Source organism: Carassius gibelio, chromosome A12 (assembly GCF_023724105.1).
Source record: "Carassius gibelio isolate Cgi1373 ecotype wild population from Czech Republic chromosome A12, carGib1.2-hapl.c, whole genome shotgun sequence".
NCBI classification, from domain to species: Eukaryota; Metazoa; Chordata; class Actinopteri; order Cypriniformes; family Cyprinidae; genus Carassius; species Carassius gibelio.
The window spans coordinates 13,967,624-13,993,400 of NC_068382.1; the positions used below are offsets into that span (position 1 = coordinate 13,967,624).

At 40.8% G+C, this 25,777-nt stretch overlaps 1 protein-coding gene across 1 annotated transcript; it reads right to left on the reverse strand.

The window, feature by feature from the left end:
- Positions 1-14,124: 14,124 nt before the first annotated feature.
- Positions 14,125-21,576, reverse strand: LOC128025221 (ORM1-like protein 3). The gene is made up of 4 exons (XM_052611346.1): positions 21,370-21,576; positions 20,948-21,162; positions 19,759-19,910; positions 14,125-16,602 (listed from the first exon to the last, which is right to left on the reverse strand). Exons 2-4 carry the CDS (start codon positions 21,119-21,121, stop codon positions 16,467-16,469), a joined length of 462 nt encoding a protein of 153 aa, XP_052467306.1. The 5' UTR covers positions 21,122-21,162; positions 21,370-21,576; the 3' UTR covers positions 14,125-16,466.
- Between the last annotated feature and the right edge of the window lie 4,201 nt (positions 21,577-25,777).

Genomic DNA, 25,777 nt, shown 5'->3' on the forward strand with positions numbered 1-25,777 from the left:
CCTGCTCCTCTCACTGCTCCTGCTCCTCTCACTGCTCCTCTGACTAATCCTGCTCCTCTCACTGCTCCTCTCACTTATCCTGCTCCTCTCACTAATCCTGCTCCTCTCACTGCTCCTCTGACTGATCCTGCTCCTCTCACTAATCCTGCTCCTCTCACTGCTCCTCTCACTGCTCCTCTCACTGCTCCTGCTCCTCTCACTGCTCCTCTCACTGCTCCTGCTCCTCTCACTGCTCCTCTCACTAATCCTGCTCCTCTCACTAATCCTTTTTCTAAACTCTTAACACAGACTAACACCTACAAAACACAATCGGCCAAATGGATAATTTTCTTCTCAAAAAAACATTTTGTTAAATATATACTAAATCTTCATTTCAAAATAGAACACATCTTTCTCTGCACACAACAACTTTACCAAAACACTGGAAATCTGACTCAAAATTAAATTATTCTGTCAAAGAATAACACTTGTTTTCACCTCACAAGGTACATACAGTCAATCAAAGTACACCAGGTTTCAAAATACTGGCTAATGTTCACATTCAAAAGCATTCCAGTAAAAAGCTATTTTTTTCCTTTACTGTTTACTGCAGGAGGTACAGTAGAAACACGGTATGATAGAACAGAAAAGGTTTGACAGTATTGCTTACAGTGAACAAAATATCCATGAAACACATAAGAGCATTCCGAACAAAAAAACAACAACAGCAAAAAGCCCAGATAAAAAAAAGGGGGGGGGGGGGGTAAAATAAAAACAATCTCTCACTTCTCCTGCTCCTGCTCCTGCTCCTCTCACTGCATCTCTCACTGCTCATGCTCCTCTCACTGCATCTCTCACTGCTCCTGCTCCTCTCACTGCTCATGCTCCTCTCACTGCATCTCTCACTGCTCATGCTCCTCTCACTGCATCTCTCACTGCTCCTGCTCCTCTCACTGCTCATGCTCCTCTCACTGCATCTCTCACTGCTCATGCTCCTCTCACTGCATCTCTCACTGCTCCTGCTCCTCTCACTGCTCATGCTCCTCTCACTGCATCTCTCACTGCTCCTGCTCCTCTCACTGCATCTCTCACTGCTCCTGCTCCTCTCACTGCATCTCTCACTGCTCCTGCTCCTCTCACTGCTCCTGCTCCTCTCACTGCTCATGCTCCTCTCACTGCATCTCTCACTGCGCATGCTCCTCTCACTGCATCTCTCACTGCTCCTGTACCTCTCACTGCTCCTGCACCTCTCACTGCATCTCTCACTGCTCCTGCACCTCTCACTGCTCCTGCTCCTCTCACTGCATCTCTCACTGCATCTCTCACTGCGCATGCTCTTCTCCCTGGGCCCCTTGCTCTTACTCTTCCTTGTCCATACATTACAGTGTTTGTCTTTTTCTGTTTCCAAAAACATCACTCTTCAAAGTCCTCCTTTTATTGTATAAGTGTCAATGTAATAGAAAAAAATAACCCCTGCCATTGAGTCTAAGCCAGATAGGAATCAGCTGTCACGGTTGGGTTTGGGAAAACACAAAGAGAGGGTAGATCCAAATGCAGGTAAGGGTTTTTATTTAAACAGAGGGGTAACTACAAAAATAAACAGTCATGAGAGACAAACGTAACCAAAAGAGGGAACCGGATGAAACGGGGAACTCGGAAGAATGAGAAGGTAGAGGAAGTCTCGGGGGAACGAGAGCATGAGACACATAGGGTAAGGACTCCATGAAGACAACAGAGAAAGACAGCTCTATATAGGGAAACTAATGACAGAGTATTGTCAACACCTGTGCGATTCTAATTGGAGTGCAATTACTGTGAAGACACAACCAGACTAGCGGAATTAAAGTGCCTATGGTGAAGTGCCTAAGGGGAAGTGAGCTCATTAGGGAACACCCAGGAAAACAAAGACTGGCAGCGTGACATTACCCCCTCCCTACGGAGCAGCTACCAGATGCTCCACCTAAACCCAGGAAAACCCCAACAGAAAAAGAGGCAGGAGGGAGGTGGAACGGCGGCGGACCAGGGGGAGGGACGGAGGGACAGAAAACAGGGACAGGAGCAACCAGGAGGAATGGAAAGGTGCAACACAAAACAAGGAGTCCAGGAGGGAGGCGGACAGGTGGAGGCTCAGGGGGAGGGAAGGAGGGCCAGACTAAACTAAAAGGAACAGACAGAAACAGAATTCAAAAAACACAAAACATAAGTCCATGAAGGGCATGTTGAGGCGTCCACCAGGACGGAGCAGATGACCACCACATCTTTGTGGTCGAGGCCGGAGTCCACCAGGGCGGAGCGGAAGACCACCACGGCCTTGTGGTCAAAGTCAAAGCCCTCCAGGGCGGAGCGGAAGACCACCACGTCTTTGTGGTCGAGGCCGGAGTCCACCAGGGCGGAGCAGAAGACCACCACGTCCTCATGGTCACCGCCGGAGTCCCCCAGAGCGGAGCGGACGACCACCACGTCCTCGTGGTCACCGCCCGAGTCCCCCAGGGTGGAGCGGACGACCACCACGTCCTCGTGGTCACCGCCAGAGTCCCCCAGGGCGGAGTAGAAGACCACCACGGCCTTGTGGTCACCGCCTCGGGAACTGTATCAGGCACCGCCTCGGGAACAGCATCGGGCACCGCCTCGGGAACTGCCTCGGGCACCGCCTCGGGAACTGCATCGAGCACCGCCTCGGGAACAGCGTCGGGCACCGCCTCGGGAACAGCGTCGGGCACCGCCTCGGGAACAGCGTCGGGCACCGCCTCGGGAACAGCGTCGGGCACCGCCTCGGGAACAACATCGAGCACCGCCTCGGGAACTGCATCGAGCACCGCCTCGGGAACTGCATCGGGAACTGCATCGGGCACCGCCTCGGGAACTGCATCGAGCACCGCCTCGGGAACAGCATCGGGCACCGCCTCGGGAACAGCCTCGGGCACCGCCTCGGGAACTGCATCGGGCACCGCCTCGGGAACAACATCGAGCACCGCCTCGGGAACAGCATCGAGCACCGCCTCGGGAACTGCATCGGGCACCGCCTCGGGAACTGCATCGGGCACCGCCTCGGGAACTGCATCGGGCACCGCCTCGGGAACTGCATCGGGCACCGCCTCGGGAACAGCATCGGGCACTGCCTCGGGAACTGCATCGGGCACCGCCTCGGGAACTGCATCGGGCACCGCCTCGGGAACTGCATCGGGCACCGCCTCGGGAACTGCATCGGGCACCGCCTCGGGAACTGCCTCGGGCACCGCCTCGGGAACTGCCTCGGGCACCGCCTCGGGAACTGCATCGGGCACCGCCTCGGGAACTGCATCGGGCACCGCCTCGGGAACAGCATCGGGCACTGCCTCGGGAACTGCATCGGGCACTGCCTCGGGAACTGCATCGGGCACCGCCTCGGGAACTGCATCGGGCACCGCCTCGGGAACAGCATCGGGCACCGCCTCGGGAACTGCCTCGGGCACCGCCTCGGGAACTGCCTCGGGCACCGCCTCGGGAACTGCCTCGGGCACCGCCTCGGGAACTGCCTCGGGCACCGCCTCGGGAACAGCATCGGGCACCGTCTCGGCCTCCGGAACAGCAACGGGAACCGCATCGGGAACGGCTTCGGTCACCGCCTCGGCCTCCGGAACAGCAGCGGGCACCGCCTCGGCCTCCAGAACAGCAACGGGAACCGCATCGGGAACGGCCTCGGCCACCGCCTCGGCCTCCAGAACCGCAGCGGGCACCACATCGGGAACAGCATCGGGCATTGCCTCGGCCTCTCGAACAGCATCGAGCACCTTCTCGGGAACAGCCTCGGCCTCGGAAACAGCATCGGGCACCGCCTCGGGAACTGCATCGGGCACCGCCTCGGAGACTGCATCGGGCACCGCCTCGGCCTCCGGAACATTAGCGGGCACCGCCTCGGGAACAGCATCGGGCACCGCCTCGGGAACTGCATCGGGCACCGCCTCGGAGACTGCATCGGGCACCGCCTCGGCCTCCGGAACATTAGCGGGCACCGCATCGGGAACGGCCTCGGCCACCGCCTCGGTCTCCGGAACAGCAGCGGGCACCGCATCGGGAACAGCCTCGGCCACCGCCTCCGGAACAGCAGCGGGCACCACATCGGGAATGGCCTCATGGACGGCAGCCGCCCGCTCGGGAACGTTCTCCGGGTCCTGAGGAACAGTAGCTGCCTGTCTCCTCCTCCGCCCTCTACGATGGAGAGTCGGTGGCGTTGAGTCGGCCATCTTGTGCTGTGGTGCTGGGCTGGCGGCCATCTTGAGCTGTGGCGCTAGGCTGGCGGCCATCTTGGGCTGTGGGGCTGGGCTGGTGGCCATCTTGGGTTGTGGGGCTGAGCTGGCAGCCTTGTCTGGAAACTCTGGTGTGGTTGTTGCATTCCACTGAGCACGATGGTGCAGGTAATTGGTAAACCCCCAAAAGTCCAGGATCTCTAACCCCTTCATCTCCCATTGAGGTAAAGGATCATCCAGGCAATTATTAAACCAATCCTTTAGTGCTGCATCATTGTAACCTAACCCGACTGCCAAAGTCCAAAACAATTGCGCCAGGCCACCCACCTCCCTTCCCTCTTGATGAAGGGTGGTTAAGTTCCGGACTCTCCCCCTCCGTTCCTCCATGGTGGCTGGGGAACCGATCCGAAATCTCACACCGCTGGATCTAGGCATGATGGAGTCCTTCTGTCACGGTTGGGTTTGGGAAAACACAAAGAGAGGGTAGATCCAAATGCAGGTAAGGGTTTTTATTTAAACAGAGGGGTAACTACAAAAATAAACAGTCATGAGAGACAAACGTAACCAAAAGAGGGAACCGGATGAAACGGGGAACTCGGAAGAATGAGAAGGTAGAGGAAGTCTCGGGGGAACGAGAGCATGAGACACATAGGGTAAGGACTCCATGAAGACAACAGAGAAAGACAGCTCTATATAGGGAAACTAATGACAGAGTATTGTCAACACCTGTGCGATTCTAATTGGAGTGCAATTACTGTGAAGACACAACCAGACTAGCGGAATTAAAGTGCCTATGGTGAAGTGCCTAAGGGGAAGTGAGCTCATTAGGGAACACCCAGGAAAACAAAGACTGGCAGCGTGACATCAGCTGTGGTTGGCCCAAATTACACAACATAAATCAGCTAAGATATATTGTTTTTGAACTGATATCAATGCAGAAGCAGAGGTTTTTATACTGTATCTAAGGTTTGGAACATTGTTTTTGCTATTGTGGGATGTTGTGTGTTAACATTTGTAAATACTACAAAAATGATCCATAATTTTGTTGGGAGGTATAGCTTGTCTGTTCAGAAAATGTAAGCATTGTGGAAATGTGTTCAATGACTCCATATTGTGTGAAAACGACATGAAATGTGTGAATGGTATGGCCACAATAGACAGATGCTGTGTCAATTGTGTTTAGAGTTTTGAAAATGTGACAACTGCTTGGACAAATGCTTGTTAGCGACTGAAAAAAACTGTATTGTATAAGTGTCAATGTAAAAGAAAAAAATAACACCTGCCATTGAGTCTAAGCCAGATTGGAATCAGTTGTGGTTGGCCCAATTTACACAACATAAATCAGCCAAGATATATTGTTTTTGAACTGATATCATTGCAGAAGCAGAGGTTTTTATACTGTATCTAAGGTTTGGAACATTGTTTTTGCTATTGTGGGATGTTGTGTGTTAACATTTGTAAATACTACAAAAAAGATCCATAATTTTGTTGGGAAGTATAGCTTGTCTGTTCAGAAAATGTAAGCATTGTGGAAAGGTGTTCAATGACTCCATATTGTGTGAAAATGACATGAAATGTGTGAATGGTATGGCCACAATAGACAGATGCTGTGCTCATTGTGTTTAGAGTTTTGAAAATGTGACAACTGCTTGGACAAATGCTTGTTAGCAACTGAAAAAAACTGTATTTCAATATTATTTACTAATCATATAAATCAACAAAAATAACACACACACACACACAAAAAATGAAATTTAGACCAACTACATTAAACACACCAACATTGCTACATAGATAAACATACAGTGTGTGTGTGTGTGTTGAACATTTAGAGCAGAAGTCAAATGATTCTAAGCAGTCTAATTAAGCATTTGAGATGTCTGATAAACGTTTGACATGCTAATCCCTCGTGCTTGGGATGCTAATTTGCCCTTCATCAGAGCTCTATTAATGGATTGTTTTTATAGGGACGTAAAATGTAATCCTGTTATAGTTTCTGTGAAAGCACATCTTGGTTGCAAAACAGATGCACTATGAAATAGTTTTTGAATGTTCATCCATGACATGATTAATGTCTTATAATATAAAGTTATTAAAAAGTAAACCTCAACATTTGTGCCAGTGATGACGCCTGATATTATTTATATCCCTCAGATATTAAACAAATTCATCTTTGTCAACTTTTTTTTATTTATTTATTTTTTACCTGTCAGCTTCACTGGGTTTAGACGGAGGTAAAATTTGGCCATTTTAGAGCTCTGAATAAAAAAATAAATAAAAAAAATGTAACAGGTGTGATTACATTTGAAGCTATCAAGCCCAGCCGTATTAGGTGAAAAAAGGCTGTGAAACACAAATGTGAATGAAAGCAATACAACGTTCTGCAAAGGTAGACGTGTAAATAAGTTTACAGTCTATATATCAATCATGGACATTGGAAGAAGAATTCAGGTGTCAGTCCTGTTTCACAGTGCCAAATACACCCAATTTGGTTATTTTCATTTTGTAACAACGGATCCCATGACCAGTGTTGGTCATCTTACTTTAAAAAAGTAATTAGTTACAGTTACAAATTACTTCTCCAAAAATGTAATTAAGTTAATAATTAAGTTCGACTTTGTAAAAGTAATTAGTTACTCAGCAAAGTAACTTTGATGTTATTTTTATGTTCTATAATGCTATTACGTCCTATAACATCTTTAATATATAAGATGTTTATATTAACTGATTGAAGAATAAAAACAATATAAGTATTTTAGAAAATGTTGTATTTATTTGAACTCAATAGATTGCAGCCAGCCATATGTATGTATATAAATAAAAACATATAAAAAATAAATATTGAAAATAAAATTCAAGTGCAAAATTAAGAAAAACAAATTTAAACTTGGGTAAAAAGAAACAAAGGGAAACCTGGCCATTAGTGCAAATCTCTGTAACTGTATATGATGCCGTCTTGTGTCTGGTGGTTGTCAGAGCGTGCAGTGAGAAAGTGAGCAGGGCACCGCCCACCCAGTCAATCATCATCGGATTTACAACGGTGTCAGGCAGCTGATGTGTATTGCCACTAGCCAAAGCATGACACCTCACGCTTTATTCCATTAATTAGATTACTCAGTTACTGAAAAGTAAACTCCATGAGTAACGCTGTTATACTTAAACACCGTTACTCCCAACACTGCCCATGACTGCAGTTTTTTTGGCACGTGAGTCAAGCTTACATCAGCTGACTCTCAGCTGATCCACATCTTCCTATAGGAATGTGTCGCCAGTCACGGCATTCCTATATAAGGTCTATTCAGTCTTATTCAGCAGCTTTATCACTTTCTCAGGAGCAAATTGCACCTTTCCATCCCCAACTCCTCCTTACACCACAGTCAGGACTTGGCTTTCGGATATTCCTCATTTAATTAGACTCCTTTTTATCTTTATCTAAGTGTATGTTCTTACACTTACAATATCCTTAGGAACATTAATGATATCTGCTTTGTTCTGTTCTGTTTACCCTGAGGGGTTACTGCTGCTCTCCCTGCTCAGGCTCATGGGCTACATGGGTGCACAGAACAGATCCATAACGCCAAACTGTATGCTAAGTGTCAATCATTTTGACGATAGTGGTCCTGACAGAACTGTGTAAAAATATGCAATACTATGTGACGAGTCACTCTGCATTACATGTGTGTACTCCGTGTTTTCATGTGGAATTTCGATATCTCAGTAGAGACTGGAACTGTGTGTGTGTGTGTGGAGGGGGGGGGGGGGGGGGTTAAATGCAGAGCACAAATTCTGAGTATGTGCCACAATACTTGACTGAATGTCACGTCACATATCTGATTTAGTTACTGTACAGAGCTGCTCCCATCAGATTACATTAGTAAGATGTACACAAAATTCTATGTTCCATGTAGATACATTAACACCCATACATTAACATACTGGACCACCACACCTTGAGGATCATACCTGTCCTTAAATACACTTGTCAATACAAAACATTGACTGTGTGGACTACACTAATTTAAAACCAAGTTTTTAGGCCTCTCTTCATAGCAGTGATTGTCCTCTCCCTCATGCAGATCCTGAAAGAACCAATTCTTCATGTTTAATTCACCTTATCAGGGGCAACTCTATTTATATCCATAATTCAGTACAACCTCCCCTTTAGTAGTTCTACTTTTGGGGTTGTGGGACATGACCGTAGTGTCCGAGTCTCCTGTGTGTCCTCACACAGTGAGGGACATAGTACTCACATAGTCCTCATTTGTTGGGTTATTTAAATATGTGTAAATGAAATCCCTCTACCCAAGGTTCAGTTTCAGGGGAAAAAAGCATTTCGATACAAGCACAAACAACCATAAGGCACCACAGAGCATCTATATTTCAAATCCTGAGCTTTGAAAGCTGATTATATTTATTTATTTTTTAATAAAGTGTGCTTCCTTTCAAAGTGAGCTCCTTTAAATCACAGAGATCACATTTCTGCAGGAAGAGGAGCAACGCACTCAAATGCTCAAATGCCAACGCACTGCAGAGGAACGTGAGTAATATTTTAAAACCCATGGGGTTCCCCATGTTCCCAGTGCACAGATTTAAGCCATGTTCCCATCCAGCTGACTGAACTGATGGGTAGAGACAGAGAGAAAAACAGAAAGAATGAAAGAAGGTCAAGGACATAAAGAATTTGAGGACAGAATAAAAGACCGAATGAAAGCAGTGGGTGGCGAAAGATAAAGCAGCCTTTGTATATTTTCAAATGAAAGACAACAGAGACTTGAATTAGCTTTGATACCATTCACGAATGTCAAATAGTAAACCAAGGCGACAAAATATCACTGTTAACAACAGCAATGCATATAACTAAACTCTAAAACAGAACTCATTATGTCTGTTAAATATTTGGGCTAAAGTAAATAAAGAGCCTTTATCCACGGGCAAATCCTATTTTTAGGTGGCAAATGCCACTCTAGATTAGCGTCAACTTGTGGCATGTACTGCCCCCTGCTGACTGAAACACGCCACATTATACATAACACGAGGGGAATTCAGAAGAGCCTTTTTAGACCCAGGACCCCTTGGTGGAGATGGAGCAGCGACCCCTGTTAAAGGAATAGTTCAGCCTTCACCTGCCATCCATTTGTTTTAACTCTGTATGCGTTTCCTTCTTCTGTTGAACACAAAAGAAGATACTGAAGAATGTTAGTAACCAAACATTTGACGGCAGCCATTGACTTCCAAAGCATTATTTTAGTCAATGGCTACAGTCAACTGTTCGTTAACCAACATTCTTCAGAGAATGTTCCTAATGTAATGACATACTTTTACTGTTGACATTAAACATTTGGCTGAACTGAACAAAAAAAATGCCAGACTGCCTTTTGGAGAGAGAGAGAGAGAGAGAGAGAGAGAGAGAGAGAGAGAGAAAAGGTGAAAGTCGTGACATTTTCCAAGTATGGTAGCTCATATTCGGACTTGGTGCTCTTCATTTAACCCATCCAGGTGCACACACACAGCAGTGAGAAGTGAACACACCGTGAACAAACACCTGGAGCAGTGGGCAGCTAGATCCAGCGCCCGGGGAGCAACTGGGGGTTCAGTGCCTTGCTCAAGGGCACTTCAGCTATGGGTACTGAAGGTGGATAGAGCGCTGTTCATTCACTCTCTTCCATCTACAACTCCTGCCAGCAGAGACTCGAGCTGACAACCTTCTGGTAACTAGTCCAGCTCCCTAACCATAAGGCCACAGCTGCTCCTTGTGACAACTGGAACACGACGCAGGGTCCTTTAAAGTCACGTTATCACAGACAACACATGATCAGGTGATTATACTATCGGTGAGACTACAGTCAAGGACTGTTGACAGGGTCAATATCCAGTTTTGTTCCTTAAAATATTCAGATACAGAAAAAAGGAGAACCATAAAAATCTTAACAATGACCAGATAATTCGGTCTCTATGGTAACCACAAACTATACTGAATACTTATCAGTAAAGTAACATTTTATAGAAGTGGCTACGCTGACACCTAATGGTCAACTCAGATATTTTAGAATTTAGATGTTTGCACATCATATCAGCATGCTAAAAATTATGAAAAAATACATTTTCCTTCACAATTCACTTTTATTTCTAATGACATTACATAAATGTAATAATTAAAAGCATTTCAGTTCATTGTAACATCTACCACACACTAAGAAAAGTCTGTAAAAATGTGTTAATATGAAATAGTTTTCCGCATTGATTTTTCACGGGCGTTTTACCAATATTTTAAATGATGTACTGCATTGTGTTTTAAGGTTGACTGAAATGTATTTAATCTTAATAGACACTGTCCTGGCAGAAATTGACCAATACCTTTTCCATTTTTTAATGCAGTACAAATAAAATCTTCAGTTTAATATGTAAATACCATTACTACTGTAATTACCGATACACCTGCTCTCTGTATTTATCATACGGTTATCATTTCAGCTGTTACCTACCCCAGCTACACTACAGTTCAAACGTTTGGGGATAGTACTTTTTTCTTGGTTTTAAATAAATAAATGATGCATTAATCTGACTAAAAGTGACAGTAAAGACTTTTACATTGTAACAGAAGGATCATGTAACACTTACGACTGGAGCCTTAAAAAACAACTTTACAGTCACAGGAGTAAACTACAGAAACAACAGAAAACAGATATTTTAAAATGTAATAATATTAGTGCTTTTACTGTATTTTTGATCAAATGAATCCAGTCTTGGTGAGTGTAAGAAACTTCTTTCAAAAATCTTACCAATGCCAAACCTCAGAAAAGCAGTGACAATAATGTCTACAAATACTTCTTACCAAATTATTACATTCTTTCTGTATCTAAAATATATTCCCAGAAGTGTGCTGAATAAATCCAGGCTATAATTTGATGAATAGTCAGTGTTTGTGTGCTGCATCAATGTGACTTGGTTGGTCCTGCAGCCTTTCGAGCAAAAATAAAGAACACTGTATAACCTTAAATGCTACATGTGCACTTTTTACAGCTGATGATATTGTAATGCAATAAACACAAAAACATAGCATACAATATTTAAAAAATAAAACACCTGGAGTGTCATTCTGTTATGCTAATGTAAAGGACCACTGTAGAATGGATCTGATCCCTGAGGTGTTGACAGGCTGATAGACAGCTTACTTCAGGCTGTAGCTAGTAATGCTCAGTAATGACCTCACTCCACCATTCTGACCGACTCTCACCCAGTCAATGTTTAAAAAGTTGCTGATTTTGGGTAACAGCCCAAAGAGCACAGCCCTGAGTCACCTTGCACGCTGGAATACTGGCATGGTGCTTTCTTAATATTGTTGCTGTCTTTAATGTACATTTTCTCATTTGTTAAACTAGATTAAATCATCTTCAAAATGTCATTTTCCTGATTTGAGCTATGTTGAAGCCATATATCAAGGAATAATTCATCCAAAAACAAAAAAATCATTGACACCCTTCACAAAGAGCCACAAACATTCATTGCCAAAGAAGCTGGCTGTTCACAGAGTGCTGCATCCAAGCATGTTAACAGAAAGTTGAGTGGAAGGAAAAAGTGTGGAAGAAAAAGATGCACAACCAACTGAGAGAACAACAGCCTTATGAGGACTGTCAAGTAAAATCGATTCACGAATTTGAGTGACCTTCACGAGGAGTGGACTGATGCTTTGGCTTAAGGCATACAGACGTGTCAAGAAATTTGGCTACACTTGTCGTATTCCTTTTGTTAAGCCGCTCCTGAGGCATCTTACCTGGCCTAAGGAGAAGAACAAATGGACTGTTGCCCAGTGGTCCATGGTCCTCTTGCTCAGGTGAGAGCAAGTTTTGCATTTCATTTGGAAACCAAGGTCTTAGAGTCTGAAGGAAGGGTGGAGAAACTCATAGCCCAAGTTTCTTGAAGTCCAGTGTTAAATTTCCACATTCTGTTATGATTTGGGGTGCAATGTCATCTGCTGGTGTCGGTCCATTGTGTTTTTTGAAAACCAAAGTCACTGCACCTGTTTACCAAGTAATTTTGGAGCACTTCAAGCTTCCTTCTGCTGACCAGCTCTTTGAAGATGCTGATTTCGTATTCCAGCAGGATTTGTCCACACTGCCAAAAGCACCAAAAGTTGGTTAAATGACAATGGTGTTGCTGTGCTTGACTGGCCAGCAAACTCACCAGACCTGAACCCATAGACAATCTATGGGGTACTTTCAAGAGGAAAGGGAGAATAAAGAGACCAAAAAATGCAGACGAGCTGAAGGCCACGGTCAAAGAAACCTGGGCTTCCATACCACCTCAGCAGTGCCACAAACTGATCACCTCCATGTCACGTCGAATTGAGAAAGTAATTAAAGTACATTACATTACAGTAAATTACCTTTCCAGAAGGCCAACAATTCACTAAAAATGTTTTATTTTTATTTATTGGTCTTATGAAGTATTCTAATTAGTTGAGATAGGGAATTGATGGGTTTTTGTTAAATGTGAGCCAAAATCATCACAATTAAAAGAACCAAAGACTTCTTCAGTCTGTGTGCATTGAATTTATTCAATTTTCACAATTTGAGTTGAATTTCCATGACATTCTAATTTACTGAGATGCACATACTGTACCTGTATGTATGCATCTATATATGCAAAACAATATATTTTTTTGTCACTTGACCATACAATAAGTGAATGGGGTCTAATGTTGCTTTTATTTGACAGAAAATTCTTCAAAATATAATTTTGTTTTCCAAACAACAAATAAAATCAGCTTTGGAATGACATGAGGGTGAGTAAGTGATAGTATTTCTATTTTTGGCTGAACTATTCCTTTAAATCTCTCTTTTTATTCATCTGGCTCATTGTAAAATGTCAGGTAGAGTTCATTCATTCATTCATTCATTCATTACTAAGCATTGTTTCACATTAACTGATGAATACGCTTCATCAGTCACAGGATAAGACTATCCCTGCTGATTAAGCTTGCAAAGCATCCCGCCGTGCAGCTAGTGAATTGCTGATGAGAGTCTCTTCACTGCTGCTGTCAATCACAATCACTGTGTGAATGTAAAGAGGAACAACTGTGGAATAAGAGATGGCAGAACAGTACCACAACTGACAATCTTTCCAAGAGTCTCTGCAGCACATAAAAGACATCAGCATCCTTCCTGCCAAATGATAAGACCAGATGCAGCATGGTACACAACACCTCCGATTACACCACACTAAAACAGACCAACTTCTCTAGCCAGAGTTCTTGTTTTTACAGCTCCCAAAACATGAAGATTCATTGCTCGCAGTATTAACTCAGTAACAAAAGATTAGACATGATTGAACAAGTGAAAATGTACTTATACAGCCTGGGACAAAATTTAATTTCAGGGAACACCCCAATATCTACAACTGATAAAGCCAGTTGAACGAGAGACAAATGAAAACTGAAGCCCAGCTGATGAACAAATGAGCTCTAGATGAACGATCAACAGTAAAAATGATTTTCACATCGTTTCGGCCCTGTCACAATGCTGACTTGCAGTTGCATTAAACACGATTGCAAAAGCTACCCTGTCGACATATAAAAAAAATTTATTGCAAAATACAGTTTCTACCATTGTAATAAGTATTGTTGCAAATACCGATAATGTCAAAAATAAACAAGCATCTGTCACAAAATGTTGAAAAAACACAGAATATGATTTACAAAACAAACTAAGATAAGAACATATCAAGGTCAACTGACCTGCTAGATAAGGCACTGCTCCACGTATGCAGGATTACTGGTTTCATAATTGTTCTGACAGTAACCTATTCTATTGAAGAGAGGGCAGCAATAAAACAAACCCCACACTGAGCATGACAGAGACACCAATAACAGCTACTAAAAATGACACTGAAATGCTGTATTAGACAATAAAGGCAAGCAATGTCATTTTCAAAGCAACCTTTAATGAATCTTGCTTGGTAAGTACTAGGGTTAGTCACAGACCATACATCATTCCAACATAAGATAATTATTAAAGGGGGGGTGAAATGCTATTTCATGCATACTGAGTTTTTTTACACTGTTAAAGAGTTGGATTCCCATGCTAAACATGGACAAAGTTTCAAAAATTAAGTTGTACGTTTGAAGGAGTATTTTTGTTCCCAAAATACTCCTTCCAGTTTGTCACAAGTTTCGGAAAGTTTTTTTCGAGTATGGCTCTGTGTGACGTTAGATGGAGCGGAATTTCCTTATATGGGTCCTAAGGGCACGTCTGCCGGAAGAGCGCGCGCTCCCGTATAGCAGAGCACTGAGAGCACAACAGACATTCACTGATCAGAGCGAGAGCGTCGCGAAATGTCACAAAAGAAGTGTATTTTTGGTTGCCAGGGCAAGACAACCCTGCACAGATTACCAACAAAAACCAGTATTAAGGGACCAGTGGATGGAGTTTATTTTTACAGAGCATCAACGGAGTTGTGCAAGTGTTTTTGTTTGTTCCCTGCATTTCGAAGATGCTTGTTTTACAAACAAGGCCCAGTTTGACGACGGATTTGCGTATCGTTTATTTCTTAAGGATGATGCAATCCCAACGAAAAAGTGTCACAATCGTGTGTTGGAACCGCAGGCGGTGAGTAAAACTGCTTAAAATATCTCTGCCTCCTTGTTAGTGCGTCCGCCTCCCATGCCGGAGACCCAGGTTCGAGCCCCGCTCGGAGCGAGTCGTCGTTGCTGCTGCTGCTCTTGTTCAGTTTCTGCCTCGGGATCTGATTCTGGATCATAAATAAACGGCTGAATCTGACTGTTAGCCATGGTTTGTTTTGGGTGATGGTTTTTTTCCCTCACGGTAATGTCACAGCTTCCAAACGCTCTCAACGCAAAAGCCTACTGGCGCTCGTGATTATTTAGCTCCGCCCACACGTCACGCCTCCAGCCGGTCGTGTTTTTCCGGGAAAATCGGTACAGACTATCTTTCTCTTATGAATATAATAAAACTAAAGACTTTTTGGAGTTATGAAGGATGCAGTACTACTCTATAGGTACTCAAGATTAACAGGATATTGAGTGAAAACGAGCATTTCACCCCCCCTTTAATGATTATAAATTAGGCTCAGTATAGTACTGTCAAATGCAAAATGCATATCACAGGGACCGTCATCAGTCCATACTGCTGTACAAAGGCAAAATGCAGTAGCTACATATTTGCTCAAAACTCAAATCTGTAGATGTACTGTGACAGACAGGTTTGCTTTACATCGCTAATTAAAAAAATAAAATAATAATAGTAATAATAAAAAATGTTGTTTCAGTTACTGCCTTTGTGAGACCGACATGGTAAAGGTGAACATTGTGATTGACGTCCGTTAACAATGATAAACACTTACACATCTTATTCACATTTTGATGATGCTTCACAGAAATATTCTGTACCTTAGCAAACTGCATTACCATTGAATCTATCCTCACTCAGACCTGGACATGAAGTGCGGTAGCTGTACACAAGTGTCCACCGAGACAGTTTCAAGGACTAAAGGTCATGTGCACAGTTAGACTGCAGTTTCTCACTTGGGGGGAAAAAGTTCCAATCCAATATTCCCTTGTGCCTGTTCTCCCCATATGAAACCACTCTTACAGGTTTTTAATTCCCATGTGTGCAACTAACTTTTTTGGTTCTTCAATATTAGTGCATGTTATAAAATAGTGAAAGACCAGATATGGATGGAGCACTGCAACCAACACATGATTAAAACATTTTAACAGGTTGTGCATGTATAAGATGCAACTCGTTTTCTTTTAAATCTAAAAACATTTTCCAACAATGGAATTATAGCCAGTCTTTTGGCTAAAAATAGCCTTGTACACTTTCTTCAGTACTGTAAGTACCTTTTTCTCTTTTTAACACTCAAGTGCTGAACATTGGAATGTGCTGACTCAGGCCCCCAAAACAGATAGGAAGAGATGAACCAGCGTATTTTGACCCATCTGATTCACTGCATCAATGTAGCATTTCTGCCAAAGTGACTGAAATCTAACACAGTTCCAAATGACGTACATAACGCAGCATAGTATAAAGGTGGTCCCTACATATCCAGAGAGCCTCTTTTGCTGTATTCTGCTTGTGGTTCTACAAATGTGTTTGTATCTACTGAATATTATACAAAAAACATCAATAAAAGTGATACCATAGCAGATTGTTTAGCAACTTGGTCCACAAAGCAGCAGTGCATCCGATGAAGCCCTCAATTTCTCTATTTTTAATTCCTCTTGTGCTGAAGAGCAAAACCTCATTAGTACTTATTAATTCCAAAGAGACGGACCCCGTGGAACTGAGGCAGTTTGGGGACAAGCACAGTGAGCAGGGAAATGGTGTTGATGATGAAGTGGACCCTGTCATACTTTGTATAGAAACTGGTCAGGAAATACCTGTAGAGGGGAAGGACAAGATCAAGTCAGATGTCTGATAGCAACATGAGAGGCATAGATACAGAAGCAAAAGAAGTTGCTCAAGCAAGCACAGCATAAGACTGCATCTAATGGAAACACAGGATGTGGTTTCTTCATGCTGCAACAGAATACTTTTCACACATACACTGCCGTTCAAAAGCTTGGGATTAGTAAGACTTGTAATGTATTTAATTCTTTAAAAAAACATTACAAGTCTAACTGATTCTAAACTTTTGATCGGTAGTGGATATATAAAAAGATTAGTATAAACAATAGAAAATCAGATCAATATAAAAACAGATACAGGTACTTTCTTAATGAACATTTCTAGTATTGTGCATGCTATTCTAAAGATTTTTTTTTATATGTAACATAACATAATATTTAATATACAGTGCACAGCATAAAAAAAGAGCAGGAGAAATAACATGCAAGTCTCTAAGAACCAGCAACAGCTATGAAAACAGTGACACTTTCTCTCACAGAGTATGACGCAGCCTGCAGAAGAGACATGCATGGCTGTTGTCACCACTAGAGTTACCTACTGTAGCCAAAGCAAAATAAACTCATTTAACCTATTTCAAGGCCAAAATTTACAAAATGGAGACTTCTGGGAATCCATACTCTGGTCTCAAGAGACCAAGTTAATCATCTCGGATCCAAAAGCAACCAAAAATTTTCTGGTGTTATTAGAGGAGAAGTACAGTGCAGAGTTTGTGAGCGGAGCGAGGAGTGGAGCGGCGTGTTTTTGCCTGGAGCTAGGAGCAGATTTTTTGAAAGTTGGAGCCTTGAGATTTTCATTCACTCGAGAACGCTCCGCTACCACTCCATCACGAGCACAAATAAGGCAAAATCACGCATTAAACAGAATTACTTAGCTTGACAGATATGTGGATCACATACAAAGATTAAAAGGGTGATGGACGAGTGCGTTTTAAGTTGTACAGTTTGTTAATCTCCGCTCGAAACTAATGTGCTGCTACATTGCTGCACACAGACAGAGCACACAAGCTCACACATATCATACAGACCGTAAGCATACATTCAGGAATGAAGAAAAACTGAAAAGTTACAGCATATTCTGTTTCTGAAGTAACTACCCTCAGCATCGCTATAGTAGAGAGAGACGTTGCACACAGTATGCTAAGCGAGATAAGCAGTCCTTTAACATGGACTTGGGCTAATTGTAGGTGTCCAATAAACCATATTAAAACTATTCTTCTATTATTATGCATTTATTTTTCGTTTAATATAACCGGTGAACCCGGAGCGGAGTGATTATTGATTGCTTGGAGCACGGAGGGGAAATTGTTGGCACTCCACTCCACTCACATACTCTGGTAAATCGAAAATTGCTTGGTACTCACAGTGACTTTCAGTGGTAGTAAAGCTTTTATATAGGGATGAATGAATGCTGAAGCTTTAAGGTAGTTGTGCTTTATCAATGCTGGCATGAATTCACACACTACTGTGTGCTGTAACACAAAAACTTGAAACAGAAGATGCGATCCTCCCCTCATTCCCTGCATTATTGGGCCTTTTTTCAGCATGACAAATATATTGATTCTCCCAAGGTGAAAATCCTTCAGCGGACATGTATTTCACTCAATCTTAACACTCTTGAGCAGCTGTGGGGGATTCTGTAGAGACGAGGGGAGCAAAACCCTCCATTAAAGACCAGAGCATTTAAGGAGGTCGTCCAGGAGTTAAACAGGACAGATGTGAAAATCTGTCATGAACTTGTACACTCAGTGCCAAGAAGGGTCAGAGCAGTATACTTTAATTCTGGAAGACATACTAAGTACTAGAATATTATACATTTTCTGAATTAAATCTAGGGCGTATTTACTTTACGTAATTGTCTTATCTTACAGAAAATATTGGCATGCATTTTGTTGTTTTTATTAAGTATATGTTTAATACGTTTCAATTTTGCAATCTTTCCATGAATTATATTAGTGATCATTAATAAAATACATCTTTATATTTATTTAGAGGAGGTGTACTCATTTATGCTGTCCACTGTAATATAATATAATATACAAACATTTATTGAAATTCCTTTTTACATCAATACAGGCTATTAGATCATATTATTACACAGCTCTATACAGGAAGTATTAAACATCCAGGTTTTGAGGCTGGCACATTGTTCACATCTTTCATATTACACCACTGTGCACTCTTGTTTTATTCAAATGCAACAGTTATCATCCTGAACCACTGATATTAACTGTATCTACTGTAAAATGAAACCAGCAGACTTCACTATTAATAGTAGGCCTTGTTGTCAGAATTATTGTTTTGTACTGGATTTAAGATAATAAACATATTATATAAAACATATTCTTTTCAAATAACATTTTATGTCGTCGTGTTTCTTTTTGCAATGAAAAGTAGTGTAATTAGTTATACAACTGTACGTAATGCCTTAAATGTCTGTCTTGTCTGAACTTCATCTAGGCTCAAAGCCTAGTTTCTTTGAGGAAGCTTTGCATTTAAAGAAAAAGCAATAAAATATAACTCAAAACAAGATTTCATCTTTTACATATTTGCCAAGTAGTGGTGTAATTAGCAGAATAATATAGATCCAGACGGTTATGTCATGTCAAAATAAACCCCTTCAGGGTGATGCAAAACTGCTTCGCTTCGTGTCAGGGTCTTGATCACCATGTGAGGGTTTATTTTGCAAAAACAATGGATGTGCATTATTGTTATTATTACTTTTTTATAGTATAAAAACATTTTTTATTCAAATTAAACTTGAACTGGCAACTTATTTAAATGAAAGTTGTAGTTTACTTAAATAGATTAAAGCTAAAGAGAAACAGAACTAGTTAGAAATATTAGTAAATATCTTAATACTGTATTAATAATACCAAAACACTGCTAAATACATATTCATATATACATATATAAATATATACTGGTAAATATATACTGGTTTCTAAATCCAGCTCTCCTTGCCAGCGGACACCACAGGAAATCAGCATCACTGCCTCTTGCTCATGGTCATGCAGAGCAAGCTGTTAAAGCTTTCCCAGTGCGTGTGCAGAACACAACCAAAAGGGACAAATTAGCGTGACAGGCAGAATGAAGCTTCGAACAGCACAGAGCAAAGGCGAACACTCTTACAGTATAATAGGGGTGATGGTGAGAAACTTGCGAGAGGCGGTGAACTGGACCCCGTAGTCCATCTGTTCCCAGTGGGTCAGAAGCCGGGCCTTGCCTTGGTCCGGAGTCTCAAACGGTGTTCCTTTTACCGTATGTAGGAGGATATACATGCACTATGGCAGAAAGAGAGTCACAGAACATCATGACCTTTGGTACAATTCCTCAAAGCTCTCTCAGCAGATGTTGTGAAACTCTTAGGACAACAGCAAGAGCCGAAGCGTTTTGGCTGCAGGACGACTAAGAAAGGTGATACAGGATGGCTCGGTTAGTCCAACATTGGCTGAAATTACAGAACCCGGAGTCAGCAATTGAACGGGCCAAAATTCAGCAAGAAAAAATGTTGCCATTTCAGAGTTTCTGCAGCTGGGGGCTGTCACAAAACAAATGATTAATTTAAGCCTTTGCATCTTAAAAATCTCTTAAGAAAGCATATACAGTATGCTACATTTACACTATGACACTAATGCAATGGTTGTGGATTGTGACGTCAGGAAATAACAAAGCTACTAACTATAGGAGTGTTTTGAGGCCGGTTCATATAATAAAGATTTCTATAACAATAACTCTATTTTACTGTTCACATCATTGGATGATAATTTCCTATTTATTAATTATTATGTTGCTTGCTGATTTGAATGTTCAAGCTTTTTATAGTCTGACTGGCTGTCAATGTGTTTACCATTCATTAGCAGGAAAAAAAATGAAAGTGATTCCAAATATATTGTTCCTCTGTGTCATTAATCAATATATAGCTGTGGACTTCGCCATTCTAACCGAATTAAAAAGTTTATTAAAACTTTATGGTTATCCTGAACAGGCCGTTACGTGAGCAAATTAACTAACTTATAGGAGGACAAATGAATCCCATAACTATTGCTGGATGTACAAAGCAAAACTGTACAAATTCAAATGTCACTTAGATGCTTGTCTAATTAGATGAATCTAAAAAAGAAAAGAAAAAATACAACAGACTATATTAAATATAATATAAAAGTATATAAAATAGTAATAAAAAATGTATATAAAAATATAATAGGATCACTTCCAGTGAGGACAAACACAATTTGAGCACAATAATTGTTCTGTATAATGAGACACTGCATGACAGGTGACAAATGTCATGAGCCTGGTGACATTTAGCAGCTCTTACCAAGTTGTGGATGAGGTTGGTGAGGGTCCAGACCACAGGCACGCTGACGAAGGGGATACTGAGCAATATGACGTGTAGGAGGCCGATGCCAAGCACATAGGAGAGCCATATACCCCTGCTGTTCATCACTCGTGTGTTTGGATTGACCTCGCTGTGCGCCGTGCCCACGTTCATCCTCGCGCAGTGGAGGGACACTCGCAACTACTGCGTACTTACTGTCAGACACAAGAGACACGTGGAAATGCATTTATGGGTTTAAAATTATACAACGTTCACTGACATTTAGACGAATAGAGCTTAAAAAGTCATAGGCAATATGCAGTGTGGAAAATCAACACCACTTCTGAAAAGGTTCATTTGTTGTTATTTAAAATGGTAAGCGGGACGAAGCAAGGGTCACGCAGAAACTTCACAGTACTTACGAACAAATATTAACTCTATTTCCTCTGGCTGTAAGTGTTATTGAGATATGTTCCGTTCTGGAGCCATTTTGCAATGTAGCCTTGCCGTTTTTCGCAACTTGACTCGTCTGTTTACTTCATCATGTTTGCTTTGAAGCAGTTTGTTCCTGTGCGAGCAGATGGTGACAACACAGCAAGACTTCATCGTTTCACGTCATCGTTTTTTTTTTTTTTTTTTTTTTTTTTTTTAGAACTCACCTTTAGAAGGATGGGAATGTATTCATCGAGGTAACCGCTGATTGGATGATATGAGTCACGAGGGGAATGTCGCCCAATCAAAGTTCGATGCGTTGATAATTTGTTGAAAAGATGCACGCCCCCTTAACGTCACAGAAACTGCTAGTGAGAGAGATTACCAGATTATGCAAAAAAACCGAGATTTATGGGTATGGTAGTTTCTTCAAACAAATTTTTACCCATACTGTAGCAGTCTCAAGTGTCTGTTTCTGTAATAAACTGAATTGTTACAGAATTTCACAATACTTGGTACTTTGCATTACGCTATTAAAGTTTGAGTTCGCCAAATGAAAATTCTGTCATCATTGACTCTCTTTTGTTCCAAAACTGCACAAGTCATTTTCTTCTTTGGGTCACTAAATAAGAAGTTAGGCATAATGTTAGGGACTGAGAGCCTCAGTCACCATATTATGAAAATTCACAATTCATATGGGGGGAAAACAATGCAATGACAGAGAAAGATGACAAATGATGTCAGTAGCACTCTCCCTGACTTCTGTTCTGTGTTCCAAAGAAGAAATAAAAACTAGCTGGTATGGATCACTGTGAGAATGAGTAACTGGTGACATGATTTTCATTCTGAAAATCATTAAACTGTTCCTTTAAGTATCATCATCTTGCATAACACAACTACTGATGATTAAAATGTGAAATTGATCAATAGAGTGAAAATGAATGGAATTAAACTATAAACTGTCTTGTTTTACATTCAAAGTTAATTTATAAATTACTTTTTGTTATTTCTACTGTGCACTGAAGAAAAAATAATAATATCATGGTTATTAATTCTAACAATGTTTCTTGAGTTATTTTCATTAAAACAAACAGATTTTTCTTCCCAACCTTTTGTTTGTTTGTTTTTAAATGAAGGTCACATATGAAGGTCACCTTGGAAATGCCTTTCAAGTAAAGCTAAGGAAGGCTCCTTATTTGAGAATATCATACTATGAAATCTATCAAATAAACATGAATATTTTGATCATCCAAAGGTTAAATCTAAAAGAGTGAAATTCATACAAACTTTAAAACAACACATTCAATATATGATGAATTATGTTAAATGATTTATGTCATTTTATTATTTCTTTTTAAACTATGACTGTAATGTGTGGAGGAAAACAAAAACAAAATCATAATAAATATAGGCTAACTTAAAAACTTAATTTTCTATAATGTATACCTTTCAATTAAGCTCTAATTTTGTAAAAAAATAAAATAAAATAATAATAATAATAATAATAATAATAATAATAATGATGATGACGATGATTTATATTAAAATATGATATGATGATATGAATGCACTGTAAGTCGCTTTGGATAAAAGCGTCTGCTAAATGCATAAATTTAATTTTTCTATTTAATTTAATTTAAATAAGAAATACCATTTATGACCAGGCCAGTCCACTATGAAGATAATGTTATTCTGAAGCTTTATCTATTGATGCTGCACACCTCAGCCACCTAAAACAAGATTAAATTCTTTCACAATGAAAAACAGAGGATGTTTCGCAGTCATGCATAACCTAAAAGCTACATAACTGACTCAAAATTGCTATATTTGAACAATTTGTAACAGGTATATTCATGATGTCAGCTCATCATTGCAGTAGTCCTGTAATATTGCACAGCTCATTGTTATATAGCCCTTCAATCCTATTGCAGTATGTGAAGCTAATGCTCTAACAGATGCTATAAGGACACTAATAGGCTTCTAAAAGAAGTTGCTTAGTCTCTGGGCCAAAGATGTGTGAAATATAAGCTCAGCTACACAAACTCTGTCATTTTGCCCTGTAGGAACTGAAATGTGAGCCATGTGTCTGAATGACGTGGGAGCGTCTTCACTGATGATTAAACTGAAGCAAATGCACACAACATCAAAAGACTGTGGTCTTCTGTCTCATGCTCTTACAAGGTGGGGAAGCTACTACAGTACGTTTTAAAAGCTGTTAAATTATATCTTGGAGCTCAGAACATGCTACTCTGATATTCTTTAACAATGCAACCCTTAGGCTCGAAGATTTATGTTTCCCAACGTGATGTGATTCCATCAGCTGGATCTGAGCCTGTTGGAAGTAGGCTACATTTAAAGACAAGATTACGTGAAGACTATAGAATTTCAGTAGCATTGTGTCTTTCTGTCCCCGAGGGACAAATGCATGTGACGTTAATTAGCCTTTAAATGATGACTTTATGTATAGTAAATCACTGGCTGCAGATGAGATCAAATTGCCATTTTGTCAAGAGAGGCCAAACTGTGGGTATTTTCATTAAATTACTATTTAGCTTTTTTTAAAATATACTTTTAACAGATGTTTCCTTGAGGTTTTTGACAACAGTCTATGAAAATCATAAAGTCTACAGAAGTATGAACTTATTTCATTTTAAGAGCTTCCATAATTACTACTCTTCGTCTTATAGAAGACAGCAGCTCAGGGAATTTATACAAGATTATACAAGATGAAAGTTTCGCTGACTGTTCATGTTCTTACACATGTACGCATATTTGCCCCAGAGGTTTTTAACTAGAATTTTGAACATTCCCTAGCAGCATGCCTCAAATATTTCCAGCCAATCCCAGTCTATTCCTGTTTTTTTTTTTTTTTTTTTTTTTTTTTTACATGGTAGCATGCTGATTCCTCTTTTCCTAAATAAATGTAACAATATATGGAGGTTTAAGGAGCACAGCAGTCTATAAGATGGTCTCCAGTGTCTATACACAGAAAGGAATTTCTGAGATAAATGTGTGACGGAACTGTGAGTAACCAGAAGATGTCAGTATAAATACACTCTTGATGTTTTTGTCTTACTGGAAAGAATACTCACAATATTTTATTACCTAACTGAGTCATATTTTAATTTCTGTTACTATAATACTTTACTACGTTCTCCATCCTTACTATATTATAGAGCTTTAATGTTTACTGCTTTCTACTTAAACCTAATAATATACAGTATATGCCTTGTGTGTTTGCTTTATGTTGTAAGCAAATAAATGCATACAAATATAACTTATATATATTGTATCATATATTGACGAATTAGCATAAAAACTGGTTTGAGATCAGTTTGTAAAAAGAGCAGTTTGTACAGTAGTTAATGACTGTCACCATGGACTTAAACAGCTTGTCACTAGGACAGTTCCTTCAAAAGGACATCTTCATACCTTATCCATCCCTAAATAGTAGTTATCTAAGGCAGTGATATGCACCTTTTGAAGTAGACAAGGAACAAAGTTGTCCCTTAAAGGGAACTGCCCCAAGTAACAAGCTTGTAGGGTGTCATACTCAGTTCCTGGAGGGCCACTGTCCTGCAGAGTTTAGCTCTAACCCTAATTAAACACACCTGAGGAAGTTAATCAAGGTTTAAGGGATTACTAGAAACTTGCAGGCAGGGCTTTTGGAGCTGGATGGAGCTACACTCTGCAGGACAGTGGTATTCCAGGAGCACAGTTTAACAAACGTACCCTAAAATAAAATGTTGGCACATTTTTCTGGCAGTAAAAGAATCAAATAAACCCCAGATTAAAAAGGATCTCACCACAATTTGTCGATACTCAGGTCACATCTTAAATGGATAACAAATGAAAATGCTGTCATAATTTATTCACCCTTACGTTGCTCAAAATCCATATTCTCTATAGAATACAAGAGGAGATGCACTTTTCCATATAATAAAAGAAATTGGTCACCAGGTGCGGTTAAGTTCCAAAAAGCGAACAAACAAAAAACATAACTGTCCATAACAGCAGTCCATACAAACCATGCACTAAATGAAATGTCTTCTAAAAACACATGATAGCTCTGTGTGAGAAACCAACTGAAATCTGCCATTGTTGATGAAAACCTGGCATTGCATGAGCCCTATCTGAATATATACTGTATAAAATCAATTTGAGAGCTGCCATATGAATAAGAACATAGATTTCAGATTTTTCTGGCATCTATTATATGGCTTCAGAAGACTTGTAATATATGGATTACTTTGATGCTTTGGTTGGATGTGACACAAATCATATGGTTTTATTGTGCTGGTGTGTGAGGGTGAGTAAATGAAAGAAACCTAAATTTTAGGTGAATTATCCCTTAAATACCCAGAAGAGAGCATTTGGACATCTTAAAGGATATTTTAT

What these genes read in the sequence shown, in the direction of transcription:
- LOC128025221 (XM_052611346.1), bottom strand. Translation starts at nt 21,121, where the DNA reads ATGAACGTGGGCACGGCGCACAGCGAGGTCAATCCAAACACACGAGTG. An exon ending in CCAACCTCATCCACAACTTG is followed by an intron (nt 19,911 to 20,947) that starts GTAAGAGCTGCT and finishes TTTCTGCCATAG; the next exon opens with TGCATGTATATCCTCCTACA. An exon ending in ACCATCACCCCTATTATACT is followed by an intron (nt 16,603 to 19,758) that starts GTAAGAGTGTTC and finishes TCCCCTCTACAG; the next exon opens with GTATTTCCTGACCAGTTTCT.